Below are 17963 nucleotides of genomic sequence, written 5' to 3' on the forward strand. Positions count from 1 at the left end.
CGGAAAGAATTTGAGGTAACACACCCTCTTCCGGCCAACTCATCTGAACTCTGCTGTTAGTTCAAATGTGTCACTTTTTGCCAACCAGTCAAGTAAATTGCTTCACTTTAAAATAGACTTTAGTTCAAGCGTGAAGACAACAGCAAACATGGTGTTGCAGACGATGATTGTTCGTGTCGCCGACAGTCTGCCACTTGCTGCATCTATGCAAGAAGACGAACAGGTATGAATGAACCCATGTCAGAACAACAAACGTCACATTCCGTGCGAAGTTAAAATACAAAACGTTTTTGTATGATGTAAATGAGGGGATACATTCAGAAGTTTGTTACTTATCGAGTCTTTGTTATTGTTGTTTTTTGCCGACTACGTTTACATAAGGCATTAAAGTTAACTTACTAACGTGATGTTCTCTACAGTCTGGCCGAGACTTACAGAAGTATCAGAGTCAAGCCAAGCAGCTTTGCCGAAAACTCAACGAACAGAGTCCTACACGCTGCACTTTAGAGGCCGGTGCCATGAGCTTCCAGTAAGTGCCAACACACACACACACACACACACACACACCAGATGTGCCTGCTGAATTAACACTTGAACTGAGCTAATAAACATGATGCAGAATTGTAGTTCTAATATTTCAGTAAGAATTGAATAACATAAATACTGTATGCTGTTTTACACTGGCTATTTCCAGAAATCATATTAGTATTTAATAAATAAGAAATAGACAGTATACTTTATTTAATAAATTAATATTTTATGAATATAGTGGAACATCTAATTTGTTATGTACTCTAAAGTATTTATTTGTCCAAACATCAATTTATAACTAATAAATAGATACAGATTTTATTGTCAATTTTAACTTTTTTAAAGTTATCTGGAAAGAATGCTGTGTAAATGGACAGAAATCATTAGTCAGTTTTGAGATGTGTCACAATAAGTAAAATATGTAGATAGTCTGAGTTAGTTGTTGATTCTGGATGATGTCACACTTCATAAACCCATCTTGTTTTCCAGCTATGTCATTGAGAAAGGAGTATGTTACTTGGCTTTATGTGAAGCAGCTTTCCCCAAGAAACTAGTGTTTGGCTATCTGGAGGAGCTGGAGAGAGAATTCAGTGAGCAATATGGGGCAAAAGTCCTGTCAGTGTCACGGCCGTACTTTTTTATCGAATTCGGTGAGAAACATCTCATTTATTTCAGTGCTATTAGACTGTACAATTTAACTCGCTCAAGGTTTATATACACTACTGTTCCAACAGTTAAAGTCCTGTGGTGAAAATCAAGTTTTAATGTTGTTTATATGTCTATGTGGTGCTTTTAATGTGCTTTAAGACAAACCATCAGAGGCGGACCGAGTACATTATGGAGAGAATTATGTGCCAAAATTAAACAAACAAACTCGATCTGCTTTGTAAAGGAAAACTCGCCTTGCAAACAAACAGAAAGCAATTTGCAAAAACAAAGGTGAATTTGAGTGAAAATTCAGTGGAGTAACCAATATTGTGTTTTACAAATATAAATAAATGATCCATAATATTTCACAATTAAATACAAACCATCCTACAAATCGCATGTAACCTTTGAACAAATACCAAATCTAATGCATACAAATGCATTTCTGTCTGTTATGATTGTGAGATCTCTCGGCTCGATTTTCTCACAAATTCAGTTGGGTAACTTCTTCTAAAACAGTAGATGGAGCTAAAATAGGGGATTAATTTAGCGCTAGTATCCCGGGAGAAGCACTGATTTAAAACGTGCTTGCCTTTGCCTACAGCTGAGAAATCTATAATAAATATCTTGAAGTTTTCCTTTGATAAATATTTTCTCCTTAAAACTGCCGTGAACCAAAGACAGTCTCAAAAACACTGTTTGACATCACAAACCACCTTGTAACCAATCACGTCAATGTTTGATTCTCTCATCTAGTGTGTGTGTGAGTGGAGGCGGGTCTAATTTGCATATTCATAGAACCTGAAATTTCAGCTTTACCATCACAGGTTTAAATTACATTTTAAAATAGAAAACAGCTATTAATAATAGCTCACAATTTATAATAATAGCCCACAATATTTATTTCACTGTGTTTTTGATCACATAAATGCAGCCTTGGAGAGCATAAGAGACTTCTTTAATTTAAAAATTGTGCTGACTCCAAATTTTTGAACAGTAGCGTATAAATTATTGCCACGGTGTTCTTGAGTAAGACCATTAGGCGCTGTTTGCATGCCGTCTTTGTAGTATGCACGTTTTGCTGAATAAATGTCCCCTACATGGCAAATTAGTTGGTCGACATTGTGGACCAAATGATTCCCATTTGTCTCCAGACACATACATTCAGAAAACCAAGAAGTTATACGTCGACGGCAGAGCACGAAGAAATCTGGGAAGCGTCAATTCAGAGTTACACGATGTCCAGAGGATCATGGTCGCTAATATAGAGGAAGTGCTTCAGCGTGGAGAAGCCTTATCTGGTGAGTGAACACTTTGTGCATTGCCTCTTCAAGCTCTAAATAATATTTGTATTTGTAAAACCATTGTATAGGCTTTGTTTGTTTAAATGCAATTGAAGTGTTTTTTTTGCCATATCTTTCTGTAGCCTTGGATTCCAAAGCTAGTAACCTGTCCAGCCTGTCTAAGAAGTACCGCAGTGATGCCAAATATCTCAACACACGCTCCACCTATGCTAAAGTGGCCGCCGGCGCTGTCATTTTCATCACACTCATCGTGTATGTGCGCTTCTGGTGGCTGTGAGCAGGCATGACAAATTCACGCAGAGATTCTCAGGGCCTCACTCATAAAAATGTTTTGGACACCAAAGAGTCTGTTCCGGCCTTAAAGTTGTTTCTGTTTGAGACACTGAATGTAGCTTTTGTCAAGGTACAGTTGTACCTTGCTCTATTTATAATCAGTGGAAGGTGTTAAAGATGTACTTGTTGCCTTGTATGTCTTCAGTATGTTCATAACAGAGCTATGCAAAGTATATGTGGTGTTTATAGGCGTTTATCTGAGCCTGGTGGTGAAACAATTCAGCATTTTGTTGGGAACATATTTTAAGTGCCCACTGTGTCAAATATTTTTAATAAGTGATTCATTTGCAAAATGTGAAGGTGGTTTCCTAAGAACACCAGAGTAAATGTAGACAAAAGAATGGTAATGGTTTATTGTTTACAAAAAATTCGAGCAAAATAGTCGCACTTAAATGCATTCATTCATGTTTCAAAGATGATAAATGGAGACTGATGTCTGACAGGGTATTAATATATACATTTGTTTTAAAGAATCACAAAATAGCATCTGCTCCAAGGCAAGCATTACCCAGCAGTTCTGTTTGAAATCCAGATTTATAGTTGGAGATTTAGACAACAAGGTCAAAGTCATCCCGCTGAAAGAACAAACACAAAATTGTGATGTTAAATTAGCAATCAGTTTAAAAACTATTTTTTAGATTAACCATTTCTTCGCAGAAATGATGCACTATATTTAAACAATAACATTTTAGAGAGCATATCTCTAGTGTCAAACCTTCAGTCTATACAGGGAGGTGTTTATCAATTAAATATGAAAATAATTTTCCTAAATTCATTTGATTAAAGAGAAGCTCCGAGTACCGTACTATTCAAAAGTTTAGCGTTAGTAGGATTTAAAAAAAGGAAATGAGTGCTAATGTTTAACATGGACACATTAAATTGATCAAATGTACATTTGCAATGTAAAAAAGACTTCTACTTCAAACAAATGCTGTTCTTTTAAACTTTCTATTCATTAAAGAACCCTAAAGAAAAGTATCAAATGTAAATTACATTTTAAACATATTTTACAGAATAAAAGTTATTTTAAATTGTAACAGTATTTCAGAATATTGCTTTTTACTGTGTTTTTAGGCAAATAAAATGTTGGCTTGGTGAGAAACTTCAAAAACATAAAAATAAATAAATAAAAAGATTGAGCCCAAACTTTTGTACAGTAATGTATAAACTACAAAATGAGGCTCCTAATATTCTTCCGCATACCTCCTCATTGTAGTTCATGACATGCTGTTTGATCTTGGATGAGTCCACCCATGTGATGAAGTCTTCCATACTCCTGTAACAATATTGCACAATGAAGTTGTAAATAAATAGATAATAAAATAAATTTCAGTTGGTGCAGACTCATAAATGTCAATATGTTAAAATTAAACGTGTGATTTGCATTTCTTCAATGGGCATCAGAAAAAAAAATTATATTGAAGGTTTTCATTACTAACCTTGTTACAAGAAACGCAGGATCAGTGATAATCTCAGGCCCAACACGAATATCTGTTGCTCAGTCAAGAAGAATTTTACAGTGAAAATTAAGCAAATTCATTTTCTTCAAGATATTACAGCCTAAAATTAGATGAACATCCAGTACATTCAGGGATCAAGCAAAAAGTGAAAGAAATGACCGTGAACATCATTTGTATGGAAGCTTGATTCTGCACAGTGTACAATATGTACTGACATTTACGAGTCATTATATCCTGTTTAATTTGGTCTTCTCTGTGCATGCTCTTTGAGGTGGTGACCATAGACCTGCATTATATGACTGACAGACAAGAACGGTTTGACCTAAAAATATCAAAATTGAAACTACTGCGGAACCAAGACACCTACATCTTGGATGCCCTTGAGGTAAGATAAAACATACCAATATTTTTTTCAAAGTGAACTATCCCTTTAAGGCATAAGGAAAGTTTTTTATATCACAGGAAAAAAAAAACATAAATGTGTCATTTTGATGAACAAACATGAATTTTATGGGATAAAATGATTTACTACAAGTGGACTTTAAGAATATCAAGTACACATAAGGATACGGCCCTGCTCAATGAAGGTTGTCGCCATCCTTAAGCTTGGAGCCATACGCAGTTTCAGCATGATTGTGGGAAGCCGTCTCCTAAAGAAACAAACAGCAAACAGGGAAAAATAACTAATTGGAACTGGCAGAAGGAACAAAACTATAAAACTATTTTATAAACTCAAATTTGACCAGTTTACATTTGTGTTATTGTTTCCCCCCCTCATTGGTTCAGATATGTTGTACACACTGTTGCACTTGTTCTATATACACTGCTGTAATTTCTATGATCAAATGTTGCAGTGCATCTTACCTGCAGAATGCAGATGCAGACACTTCGTTTGCAAGGGAGAGATTCTGTTTGGTGGGAATCAAACCGACACTGTAACTGCAAAAGAGAAACACACACACACACGATCTTCAGATATGACGTGACTTCAACTCAATTACAATGAAGCACCCACTAAACATCCAGAAGTTCCCAAACTTACAGTTTTTCCAAGAAAGTGCTTGTACTTTGAGCTCTGAAGCCATCTTTTTCGTCCAAGTCCCGTATTTTCTGTGCCAGTTCTCTGATATTTCGACTAAGTTTGTTGTATCTACAGAGAAATAATAACCGTATTAGATTCATAAGTCATGTTTGGACTGAAGACAGACACATCATCTGTCTCATCTAAAACACGACTGAACATGTGCTTTAAATACATATTTACTAAATGTACTGTTACTCACTTGGTGTAATCTTCCCTCTTCTCAATACGATATTTCCTTAATATTTTAACCTCGTGTAAATTGTTGTCAACCTCCCAGTTAATAAAATCAACTTTCTTCAAGAGTTTCTGCTCGTGAAATTTCAATTTACGAACCATTTTGCGAATAAAACCGACCTATATTGGTTTTCATTCACACGCGTGCTTTTCAATCGCGGTTGTTTTCTGTAAAGAATGTACGGTGGTTGTGCTCCACACTGGCACCCAGTGGTCAGGAGGTGAAAGACAACAACATTTTATATACATTTTTCACAATAAAATTAAAGTGTATGAATAATAATATGCATAATATAAAGAATTTTTTTCACTTTATATCGTAGGTTGTTTCTATATTTATCTGTTCTCATTCATATTTTTAATCTTACTTATTGTTCAACATCAAATCACGAGTTTTTTTTCCCAAACTCGACAGATAGGCCTGTCTTTTTGGAATGACCGAGCTATTTTGTTTAAACGAATTAGTGACGATTACAGAAACTCAAAAATATCTTTATTTCAGATATTAATTCAAATTATGATAATTTTTATCCTTGCTATGTCTTCTGGTTCTGGGTAAAATTCATCTTCACAAAGCCACATTTTTTTGTGCCAGAAAAAAAGGTTTCATACAAGGGAGCACACCCATCGTTAGATGTCACTGTAAGCAAATCCAGCTTCATTTGAAAAGTTGAAGGGAAACTTAAATGTGTGACGACTCGAGTCACGACAGGAACGTTGGCTGAAAGAGTAGTTGAGGAAGTAATGCTTTTAATTTCAAACGAATGAGATTCATGGCTTCACCGCACACATGTGCCTCTCGGACTCCGCGTTCGGTCACTCAGTCTCTGACTCAGCACAACACATCTGAGCTGCACCTGTGTGAGACCAGGTAAACTAAACACATCTTTACACCTTTATACTTATCTAATTGTAGCCTAATATAAATGCAACCACGGGAGGAGTGGAAACACATGTCTTGGACAGTATTCGGGCGTCATGACGTCAAAAAGTGTAGTTTTGGTTTGCATATTTCGGGGTTGAGGTGTCCCTGCTGCTTTCAACCGTGTTTGCGGGGTCCCACGCCATGAAGCGTTCGACGGGCAGACCAAAGAAGTCGTATGGTGTAACGGATGTGAAAGGACACTCACAAATGGGATTCAGCTTCAGTTTATCTTTTTTTGGAAACAACAAGAAAGAAAAGTTACATTGTGGCTGATGACAGACTGCAGACATTCATATGGACCACAGCGTCGACACTTGAATCTGCTGTCAATCGTATTATTCACATTCAACACATAGTATTGATATACAATGTGAAAAACTTAACATAATACTCATAATAAGCACACCAATGTAAATGTACAGAATAGTTAATTGCAGACAACATCCATAAATCTTCATTAATTGTCAAATAACATTTGTTAATAGAATAAACACGAAAGCAACATACCTTTTTTTGGAAACAACAAGAAAGAAAAGTTACATTGTGGCTGATGACAGACTGCAGACATTCATATGGACTAGAAAGATAAAGATTACACATTCAATTAACTCATAATACAAAAAATCGTCAGATAGTTAAGACAGACGCAATAATCACGAGAAATGAATCCGTGCTCGCACATGTGACGCACATGTAAATTCAATACATCTTATAAAACTCTCAACAATCGTGTTAAAGTGCAAAATGCATTATCCATATGTTCACATATATGTATGCAATGTATTAAGTCAAAAAGATTCACTTGAAACACATCATTTTCACAATTAATTTGTTAATGCGTCAGAGCATGAAAAACCATACATACCCACAGCGTCGACACTTGAATCTGCTGTGGTACGGCAAGAGAAGAGCGACAAAATCAAATATCTGCAGTACCATTAATAGCCACAGGAGGGGAGCCTTCTAACACCAATGAATACACCCAAATGCCTTATTTTATGAAATTCACACAAAATTTTAAATCAAAGGTTCTTTTTAACCCTGTTACATCCACCCCCACTGAATTACATAAAATATATGCATGACCCAGGGAGCGTTCAACAACGGGGCACTTTTCTTTCACAATAATACACAATAAAAACCATCACATTTCGAAAGGAACTCCTTTAGAAGGAAAGTCAAAAAAACAATTATCCCTTAAGGACGAATTGATGAAAGAGTAGCGCTAAGCTCTCTCACCAGCTTCTGACAGCAGAACATCTACATACATTCCGCAATATCCTTCCATACTTCATTCACCATTAAATACCAAAACAAATTTAAGAATTCTCTCTTTTTTTTTTTAAGAGATACACAAGGTGTACTCAAAAATGTGAAGGCAACCCATTTCTAAAGGTATGTGCTTAATCTGAACTACTGCTTTTAGACTATAAAACAGCCGTAACACTATTTAAGACGATGTGCCAACAGGCACGAAACTAGCAGTATTGTTCTAAATAGAGAAAGCCCTTAACACTGACTTGCAAACAGCTTGAACATTGTGTTTTGTATCCTGAACCACAGCCTGTGTAGACATTACATGTATTAATCTTTCAACAGGTCTAACGACCCGACCAAAACGTGTCCTAACCTGTGTGACTGAACTAGAACTTTGCGGTACATTCTCAGTGTCAGCTACGTTTGTGTTGGTAGGAGTTTGAGAGAGTGGCTGGGCAGACAGGACAGACTCAGAACCAGATTCATGTGAATCTGAACCGCCGCTTGTGTCTCCATCAGAAACAGATGTTCTTACATCTCTTGACATGTCAGATAGATGGCTTTTTGGTGCAGAAGGGAAGGCCTCAGCTACAGGATCTACCAGAACTCCACTTGGAGTTTGTTCAGACTCATGTGATCCCTCATGCAGCCCCGAAACCCAGCTTAACGTTCTGTTTCTGGCATCAGATTCCTGAACTGACATAGAACCATCTTCACAATTGACATCGGCATAATCACATGAGGCTGTTGCTTTGCCTCTTGACATTACCGAATCATCCATTGTAACATTGCTGTAGCTATCCTCTGTATGCTCAGATACAACCGCATCTGCTCCTAAAGACTCATCCTCCACTGCACACAATGACAGGACTGAAGATGACCTCTGGCAAGAAGTGGATACACCAGAAAGTTGATCAGACTGAGGGTGCTCAACGTTCACTGGTAAGAAATTCACCAACATCAGCAAGTTTCGATGCACCACTTTTTCCTGACCTGTTGCTGGATTACGGATCCTGTAAGTATGAGTGTCTGGCTTACAATCCACAACAGTGTAAACAGTTGACTCCCACCTGTCAGCAACCTTCTTTTTACCCCTTTCAGTTTTATTCGCCAAGAGCACCTGGTCACCTTTTTCGATGAGTAGTCCTTTTACCCTTCGGTTGTACAACTCTGCATGTCTTTTCTGTTCTTTCATTGCATGCTCCTGTGCGATTTGTAATGCTTCTTTCAGATCTTTGACCAGAGTGGAAACGAACTTGTCACAGCAGGTCACATCTGGATCATTCAAGACAGAGCGAAACAGAATGTCTATGGGCAGACGGGGTACACGCCCGAACATCAGATAAAAAGGGGCGTATCCTGTCGTCTCATGGATTGTGCAATTATACAGAAATGTCAGTGTCTGCAACCGTCTCGGCCAATCTCTCTTCACATCTGGTGACAAAGCCCGAATCATATTTCCAAGGGTTCTATTAAAGCGCTCCACACTTCCATTACCCATAGGGTGATACGGTGTTGTGTGCGACTTGTTCACTCCAGAGACCTTTAGAAGCTCTCGGATTAATTTACTTTCAAAACTCGGACCCTGGTCGCTATGGATGCGTTCTGGCAGGCCGTAGATGCAAAAATACCTGTCCCAAATTATCCTGGCCACCTGTTTGGCAGATTGATCTCTACACACAAAGGCTTGTGCTAGTCTCGTAAAGTGATCAGTTATCACTAAAACGTCAACCGACTTGTTAGTAGAGTCTTCAGCTGACCAGAAGTCTATGCAGACAAGCTGTAATGGTCTACTTGTTGAAATGTTCTCCAGGGGTGCTCTGCCAGAAGGATCAATGGTATTGCTCACAGTGCAGCGGTGACACAAGCGCACATAATCCCTCACATTTCGCTCCATGTTCAGCCAAAAGAAGCGCTGCCTTGCAAGGCTCATACTCCGCGACTGACCTTGATGACCACAGTCGTCATGGATTCCTTTCAAGATCACACTCACTAAAGACTCGGGGACCACGAACTGAAAGCGTTTCTTCCTTGATAGTTGGTCACAGGACACTCTGTACAAGATACCACTTCTGACAACAAATTTCTCCCAGTGCCTCAGGTATCGAAGGACACACATTGATTCCTTTGACCTCTCTCTTCTTGAAGGCCTACGCTGGCGTTCAACATAATACAAGACTCTTGACAAAATTTTGTCTGTGAGCTGTTTTTCACGCAGCTCCTGTTCTGAATATGTTGGCAATGTGTCTTGCCCTTCTGACATCAACTGAGGTAAGTGATCAATGACAGACATTGCTCGTGCTCTGGCACCGATGTTCCACTCAACATGTGAGTCCAATATGGCAGAGACATCTGCATTTGAGACAGTTAGAAGCTCTTTGGTCTGCTTTATGTCTGGACTGCATGACTGGCCTAGATTAATGACACTCGGCCTCCTATCTGAATCACAGGAACGTCTGAATGCATCTTGCACAGAATCTGTAGACATCCCTTTAGAACCACCCAATAGTGCTCCATATGGCTCTTCAAGCAGTCTCTGCGTGATACCAGTTTTGACAAATGGAACCCTGCTCAGGGCATCAGCGACTATGTTCTGGGGACCAGGCACATACTTTATGTCAAAGTTGTAGCTAGCCAACTTAGCCACCCAGCGTTGTTCGCAGCAATCAAGTTTGGGTTTTGTAAGTATATGAGCCAAAGGATTATTGTCAGTCAAGACAGTGAATTCATGTCCTTTGAGCCAATGACTGAATTTATCACATACTGACCATTTTAAGGCCAAAAACTCCAATCGATGTGCTGGATAATTTTGCTGCGACCGAGAAAGGGACTTACTGGCGAAGGCTACAGGCCTGGCTTTTGTCTCTCCCTCTGTGACCTGAGAGAGCACAGCTCCAATACCGTCTAAGGAGGCATCCGTTGCCAGTATGAAAGGGCGGTCAAAATCTGGATGGGCAAGAACGACACTCTCAACCAATGCTGTTTTCAGCCGCTCGACTGCCTGGTCCTGCGCTTGTGTCCAGTCACTAGATTTCAGCTTCCTGGTCTGACGAGCATGACCCAGCTTCTTCAGATTTCTTGCTGTTGTCTTTTGACCCTTCAGAAGATTAAAAAGTGGCTTGGCTACGGCAGAATAGTTTGGAACAAAGTGCTGGTAGTAATTCACCATTCCCAAAAATGATCTTATCTTCTTCTGAGAAGGAGTTGTCCCATCAAGCTCCATCAAATCTAAACTGTTTATCTTAGAGATGCTTTCAACTTTACTTGGGTCCGTAGAGACACCCGTCTGATCAATCATATGCCCAAGGAACTTCACTGATTTCCTCATCAGGTGACACTTCTTTGGAGCCAGCTTTAGATTGTGTGTGCGAAGCCTGCCAAACACCATCTCCAAGCGATCAATAGCGGTTTTCTCATCTGGGCCGAAGACAATCAAATCGTCTAGATAACACAGAAGACTGAGAAAGTTTTCATCCCCAAATATGTTGGTCATCATTCTCATGAAGCTGCCAGGACTGTTGCAGAGACCTTGGGGTAATCGATTGTATTCGAAAAGGCCCATTGGTGTAGTAAAGGCAGTAAACTTGCGGTCCTCCTCATGCAGTGGCATATTATAAAATCCCGAAGTCAAATCCATCGTGCTAAATAGGGCATTACCGCCAAGTGCTGCCAAGCAATCCGCTTGGTGAGGAAGAGGGTGCGCGTCCTTCAGCGTTCTCCTGTTCAGCCAACGGAAGTCGGTGCACACACGCAGGTCTCCATTCTTCTTCCAGACCAAAACGAGAGGAGACGCGTACTCGCTGGTGGATCGCCGAATTATCTCCTTCTCCTCCATTTCAGACAACACCTGTCGCAGTTTTTGATATTGGCTGGGTGCTACTCTTCTGAACGGAAGCCTGAAGGGTCTGGTGTCCGAGAGGTGTATTCTATGGACAAAACCCCTTGCTTTTCCACAATCAAGATGGTCACGTGAAAAGATGTCTTCGTAACTCAGTAGTAGGTTCTGCAACCGTTGCTTGCAGGCATCCGAGATATCACACGCGTCAACGTCAAGACTGTCCAAACCAACTGACTTCAGTCGCTCTTCCACAGGTGACATGTCGGCCACATCAGACAAACTAGTGGGGCAATTCACCAGAAAAGGATTGACTGCACTGGTGTGATCAAGATCTTCAAGCGCAATGCATGGATAAAGATCTGCAATTTTTGCATTCCGTCTCAATAGTACTGGACTACCTGATGTATTGATAAGTTTCAAGGGGACCCATCCATCTTTCCACAGAGATGTGATTAGTCTAGCCACCATAACACCTCTGGGAGCTGAGTGAGAAGATGTAGGTTCAGTCATGACTGCACTTCCCGGGGACACAACAGCGGATTTGGGCAGCTTCCCCCATACTAAATACTCACGACCCGGCTCTAGCTGGACAGCTGAATTGCATCTGACTGTTCCTATCTTCCCAGGAATCTCGTCTCCTCTCCAGCGGTCCAATCCGGCAAGCATCGACAAGAAACTTTCACACTCAGGGTCTGCTGAAGTTGGACTAGACAGAGCTTGCCAATATCCATCGCATAATTTGAAGTATCTCATAATGTGTTTAATGACATTAGTCCCAATTATCAGTTCATCATGTTGTCCGGGAACCACTAAGGTGGGAACTGCCATCTTTATACCATAAACTTCCATGGTAACATTGAACGATGATTTAGGCTTCACACGCAGCCCTCCGCAGCCTACAAGGGTGACATCAGTTTTGAACTCACTGGATTCATCCACTGCGCCAGCCGATCTCAGTTTCATCTCAGCAGACTCATTTATAGTGCAGGCCATCGAACCACTGTCCAGCATTGCATTTAATGTCACTGTGTCTCCAATCTTCACTGGTGTATAAAATAGGCTGTCACATCCGCCGACAATGTGTGTGTTCTGATAAATGACTTCTGAATGATCAAGACTTCCTTTGGCTAAAAGGTATGTATTCTCAGACTCACAGTCATCAATGGCTTGGGAGTTACAATGAAGACCCGCACTGTCTCCCTCTGAATACGGGTCTGCTAGTTTCCCTCATGTTGTGTCTGGGCAGAGGAGAGTTTAGGACAGTCCTTCTTTGCGTGCCCAGGGGAGAAGCATGCAAAACACAGTTTGTCTGTCATGCAGTGCGTCACTGTGGTGTGTTTGCTGTCATTACAAACTCGACAGGCACTTCTGACAAAACTGCGCTGCTGTCTAGCACCATGCCTTTGGTTGGAAACATCACGAAACTGCACCCTGCCCATGAGCTGCTCCATCATCTCCATCATTCGAGTGAGCAACTGACTCTCAGCCTGTTGTGTTTGTTGAGACATCACTGGAGCCGGAGTTGAGCAGGATGAGGGCTTATGCTGTGCCAGATTGGGTGCTGGCGTAGGCTCTGACTGGCGACATGCCTGACTATCAGGCGTGGAACTGAATGATTGGACAGGAACAGAGGGTGACTCAGTTTTAGGGCAATCGTACATAACATGTTCGCTGTTGAGCACTGCAGTTGTGTGGCTCCGTAGATTCGCTGTACTATTTCCCCGGCTTCTAAAGTCCCTTTGGTAATCATCAATCCTGCTCTGTATTTCTTTTGCACTCCATTCTTGAACAGGCTTGCATCTGAACATACTCGCCAAACTGGGGTCAGGACAGAATTTAACAAACATCCGTGTCACCTCTTCTCCTATGTTGTCGAAACTTTTGCCTTGTCTTCGCAGTCCCTCATCTGCCAGATCAGCCGCCTTGTTAATTCGAATCCAGTAGTCCACAGGATTCTCTTTGGCTCTGGGGAGAGTGGCATAGAAATCTGCGAGTGGCAGGCAAGAGGTAGATTCACTGAAGTACTGCATGAGAATGCCATAAATTAACTTAGGTTCCTGCCTGACGTTGAGCGTATCATCACTGCGAAGGCTGACTTTGACAACATCTCTTGCCTTTCCAGCTAGTCTGCTCATGATCTCTTCGGCTTGCTCATGAACAGGGCACTTTTGCTTTCTTAAGTAAGCTTTTGTCCTGTCCACCCACTCCTCAATGCCATACTTGTCAGAGCCATCGCCCCTAAATGAGTCATGTTCAGACTTCATGTGCACTGTAACTTGTGGTGCCATCATTTGTGTATGTGTACACTGTTCTGCACGTGCAGGTGTCTGATTGTAACTGAGTGAATTGGTTTGGCAATCGGCATGTGCATTAACTAAGCCAGCAGACACTAGTTTTGCAACTATTGACTCGCCAATTTGCGAACCTAACTGGCCTACCATGTCTGTGAGGTGGTCAAAAGCGACTCTATCAACACCAGGTGTCGAGGTGTATGGGCCCTCACCAGAAACCCGACCAACAGGAGTACCACCCGGGAACTGACTCAACCCAATACCCCTACTATTGTCATCATATAAATGTGGTCGTCCAACCCCCCGATTGACGTCTTCGCTGAAAGTACCACCCTCGGCGCTGCTCAGCAACCATGTACCCCTACCTCTAGGGAAACCCATGTTACCACAACATGATGCATCTAAATCACCAACATATTCAGGTTTCTCAGCCATAATGAAATCAAAAGTTGTGCCTGAAAAATGTTATTATTATTTTTCTAAATAAAACAAGAGAAATATCGACAATATTGATTATGAGAAAACTCACTACTTGAAATTATATTTTGATTGCAATGACAGTCAAATCAGAACTACATTCCATGTGTCCATGCGTTGTGTATGTAATAACTAATGTACAGTCCCAATGACAGTCCCAGTGTGTGAGTGTTTTTATACTGTCCGCATCCAAAGCATTGAAGACTTGACCCTACTGACGAACTTGACCTGCTCCCAGCAATGAAGACTTGAACCACCGATGAACTCGATCTGCACACAGCAATCACGGTCGATCTTCATCAAGCTGATCAAGGGATCCACGGAGTCACGGCACCAGTGTAACGGATGTGAAAGGACACTCACAAATGGGATTCAGCTTCAGTTTATCTTTTTTTGGAAACAACAAGAAAGAAAAGTTACATTGTGGCTGATGACAGACTGCAGACATTCATATGGACCACAGCGTCGACACTTGAATCTGCTGTCAATCGTATTATTCACATTCAACACATAGTATTGATATACAATGTGAAAAACTTAACATAATACTCATAATAAGCACACCAATGTAAATGTACAGAATAGTTAATTGCAGACAACATCCATAAATCTTCATTAATTGTCAAATAACATTTGTTAATAGAATAAACACGAAAGCAACATACCTTTTTTTGGAAACAACAAGAAAGAAAAGTTACATTGTGGCTGATGACAGACTGCAGACATTCATATGGACTAGAAAGATAAAGATTACACATTCAATTAACTCATAATACAAAAAATCGTCAGATAGTTAAGACAGACGCAATAATCACGAGAAATGAATCCGTGCTCGCACATGTGACGCACATGTAAATTCAATACATCTTATAAAACTCTCAACAATCGTGTTAAAGTGCAAAATGCATTATCCATATGTTCACATATATGTATGCAATGTATTAAGTCAAAAAGATTCACTTGAAACACATCATTTTCACAATTAATTTGTTAATGCGTCAGAGCATGAAAAACCATACATACCCACAGCGTCGACACTTGAATCTGCTGTGGTACGGCAAGAGAAGAGCGACAAAATCAAATATCTGCAGTACCATTAATAGCCACAGGAGGGGAGCCTTCTAACACCAATGAATACACCCAAATGCCTTATTTTATGAAATTCACACAAAATTTTAAATCAAAGGTTCTTTTTAACCCTGTTACACAGCATCGTAAACAGGCTGGCCGCCGCACACTTGAAGATTTTAAGTCAAATTTGCAACCGTGTAACCGACTTTTTGTCCCAAAAATCCTCAATTAGGTGGTGTCATTAAGATTATCTGACTGCGCGACCCCAAATCGTATTAAAACATGCTGTTACTCAATGTTATTCAACATCAATGTTACTCTTGATCGCCGCATAGCCAATGAGAGAGCGAGTAAGCTTCACAAACCGGATGTTGTGTGCTTCTATATGAAACTTGGGACCCACAAACATGACAAAAAGTGGACTATTGAGAAAGAAGCAGCAGTTTACATTCCCCATTTTAAATATATTAAGTTATTGAAAAGAGAATTACAGATCACGTTTCGGTGTATACTGGACTGCAGAATAGATTGGGATTGTAATTGTCACTTCATTGGGTAGAAGACGTTCATCCAATGAATGGTGATTTGTTCAGAGTCCTGTTCAGCTTTAATTAGTGTAAAGAGTGGAAAGTCACAGTCTAGGCAGGCAGGATATGTATGAAGTGCTACAAAATCTGTACAGAATATACAGGAGTAAGCGTTTCATTTTTATGGGTGGGGGCACATGTAATGAGGAGGTGGATCAGGTGGCAAAGAGATCTTTAAAATGCAATGTATCACTAAGTAAAACTGAAGTTAAAGCAATAATTAAAAAAAAGATGGACGACGCACATTCACTCTCTTCCATTGTAGTAAGTGAAGCCGCCAGTGTCCCAATATGGAGCTGACATCTTGAGTGCCCCGTACGTACAGTTTATGTAGGTGTTAAATAAACAGTTATGGAAATGCAGAAATTCAAGTTTTATGTTCCAATCTCCTACCGAAGATCACGAAAAGGTCTCAGTGACTATTTCAATCAGAGAAGCTGTCAATCATGTTGTCACATACCTATTTTTATAGCATCAAATAACTAACTAAAACAAAAAATTATTAAAAGAACGAACACTTGAACTAACATCAGCGTGATTCAAAAACTGCCTAAAGTGACAGAACCATCTTTAGAAATGATTTGAACTTGAAGTGTAATTTGATTGTTGTCGGAAACTGTCGTTGGACCGATTGGGCAGGCCCAGTCCAATCAGAATAATTGTAACATGCATTATGATCATAAACAGTTTCAAATACGGGGGCAGGGGCACCAAAAGCCAAGTACTACTTTTTTAACTACCCATACAGAGATCTGGAGCTTGCAGAAACCTCCCAGAACATTCGCTGAACATAATCATTCACCTGATGTTATCATCTTTACCTTAAATGGCTAATACACATGTATATCCCTTTAGTTGTCATGTGATGTTTTGTCAGGACGTAGCATCAGCAGATCTTAAACAGATTATTAAAACATTACTGGTGCACTTCTTGAGCCAAAATAATGGCACTGACATATTTTAAGACATGCCCAAGCAAGTTGCATTCAGTTAAAACAGATCCCAAACTTTTGAATGGCAGTGTATGTCTTTCACCAGAAAATAAATGATCAAAATGTATATTTTTGGTTGAGTTACAGTAATAATAATAATACATTTTATTTATATTGCGCTTTTCTTGTACCCAAAGCGCTAGACACAGAGTTGTTGACATAGAATAACCCAGTAGGGTCATTTCTGAAAAATTGTTTAATATAAAGTCCTGCCTATACAAAAAGCTATTGGAGATTTTCAGTCATTATTGAAAACAAATAAATCAGAATAACCCACATTTAATTACCCACATTAATAACCCACATTAAGTCGCATTCAACATATGATCTTTGGAATCTGATTTTGGATAATATCCAAACAAACAAAAAAAAGTCCTTTTGACAAATTATCCGGACATGTTTATGACAATCATAACATAAGAATGTTGTTTTAAAACAGGTAAATCAGGTAAAATGCTGATTTACAGTTAACACACCCGCCATTGTTTTTCGGAACAAAATGAAATCCCATTTTGTACATTCAATCAACTTGTGGTAAAACACAAAGGTGATTGTTATGTGAACTTTCAGACTGAGGTAAAACCTCCCACTATTAAAAAAGCAGGTTCTCCGACTGCACTTTTTTAGGTTGCTTGCAATGGTGCCGTTGCTGGAGCCGTGTCGTCCTGCACACAGAGCCGAATTGTGTGTTTGACCCCCTCTCTGCGCAGCCTCATCTCTGAATAAGGCAGCCTGTGTGCTCTGCTCTGTGTGTGTGTGTGCTCTGGCCAGCCTAACTCACCTCAGCTTTCTCAATCACACCCAAACCTTCTGTTTGCCAAGTCTTATTTGCACTAATCATTATGTGAAGCGATCGATTTAAAACTTTCACCTTAAAACTTTAAAACTTTTTTTTCCCAATGACCTTGAGACTCCATTTGTCACAGTGATA

The 17963-nt window shown here is 39.9% G+C and overlaps 3 protein-coding genes across 4 annotated transcripts in view; 2 read left to right on the top strand and 1 right to left on the bottom strand.

The window, feature by feature from the left end:
- Nucleotides 1-3853, top strand: sec22ba (SEC22 homolog B, vesicle trafficking protein a). Its single transcript, XM_039676559.2, has 5 exons — nucleotides 1-223; nucleotides 420-529; nucleotides 1021-1181; nucleotides 2334-2480; nucleotides 2606-3853. Exons 1-5 carry the CDS (start codon nucleotides 149-151, stop codon nucleotides 2758-2760), a joined length of 648 nt encoding a protein of 215 aa, XP_039532493.1. The 5' UTR covers nucleotides 1-148; the 3' UTR covers nucleotides 2761-3853.
- Nucleotides 3155-5781, bottom strand: imp3 (IMP U3 small nucleolar ribonucleoprotein 3). The gene is made up of 7 exons (XM_039676561.2): nucleotides 5560-5781; nucleotides 5319-5426; nucleotides 5141-5215; nucleotides 4847-4926; nucleotides 4256-4307; nucleotides 4020-4092; nucleotides 3155-3391 (listed from the first exon to the last, which is right to left on the bottom strand). The coding sequence occupies exons 1-7, from the start codon at nucleotides 5694-5696 to the stop codon at nucleotides 3365-3367; spliced, it is 552 nt and encodes a 183-aa protein (XP_039532495.2). The 5' UTR covers nucleotides 5697-5781; the 3' UTR covers nucleotides 3155-3364.
- Nucleotides 4090-17963, top strand: part of slc35a3b (solute carrier family 35 member A3b) — a 24083-nt gene continuing 10209 nt past the window's right edge. Inside the window, exon 1 of one of the 2 annotated variants that reach the window (XM_089131436.1) lies at nucleotides 4090-4661. In XM_089131436.1, the coding sequence (XP_088987562.1) occupies nucleotides 4536-4661 (126 nt within the window). In that variant the 5' untranslated portion in view covers nucleotides 4090-4535. Of the gene's footprint in view, nucleotides 4662-6227; nucleotides 6466-17963 lie in introns of those variants that run through there. The other variant, XM_089131437.1, reaches the window with a different exon arrangement.

Source organism: Pimephales promelas, chromosome 5 (genome assembly GCF_988280905.1).
Source record: "Pimephales promelas chromosome 5, fPimPro1.hap1.1, whole genome shotgun sequence".
In the NCBI taxonomy this organism is placed as follows: domain Eukaryota; kingdom Metazoa; phylum Chordata; class Actinopteri; order Cypriniformes; family Leuciscidae; genus Pimephales; species Pimephales promelas.

Coding starts and splice junctions, on each gene's coding strand:
- imp3 (XM_039676561.2), bottom strand. CDS start 5,696: ATGGTTCGTAAATTGAAATTTCACGAGCAGAAACTCTTGAAGAAAGTT. Junction 4,927..5,140: donor TCTGCATCTGCATTCTGCAG/GTAAGATGCACT, acceptor TTGTTTCTTTAG/GAGACGGCTTCCCACAATCA. Junction 4,308..4,846: donor AACCTTCATTGAGCAGGGCC/GTATCCTTATGT, acceptor ACTGAGCAACAG/ATATTCGTGTTGGGCCTGAG.
- sec22ba (XM_039676559.2), top strand. CDS start 149: ATGGTGTTGCAGACGATGATTGTTCGTGTCGCCGACAGTCTGCCACTT. Junction 1,182..2,333: donor GTACTTTTTTATCGAATTCG/GTGAGAAACATC, acceptor ATTTGTCTCCAG/ACACATACATTCAGAAAACC. Junction 2,481..2,605: donor GCGTGGAGAAGCCTTATCTG/GTGAGTGAACAC, acceptor ATCTTTCTGTAG/CCTTGGATTCCAAAGCTAGT.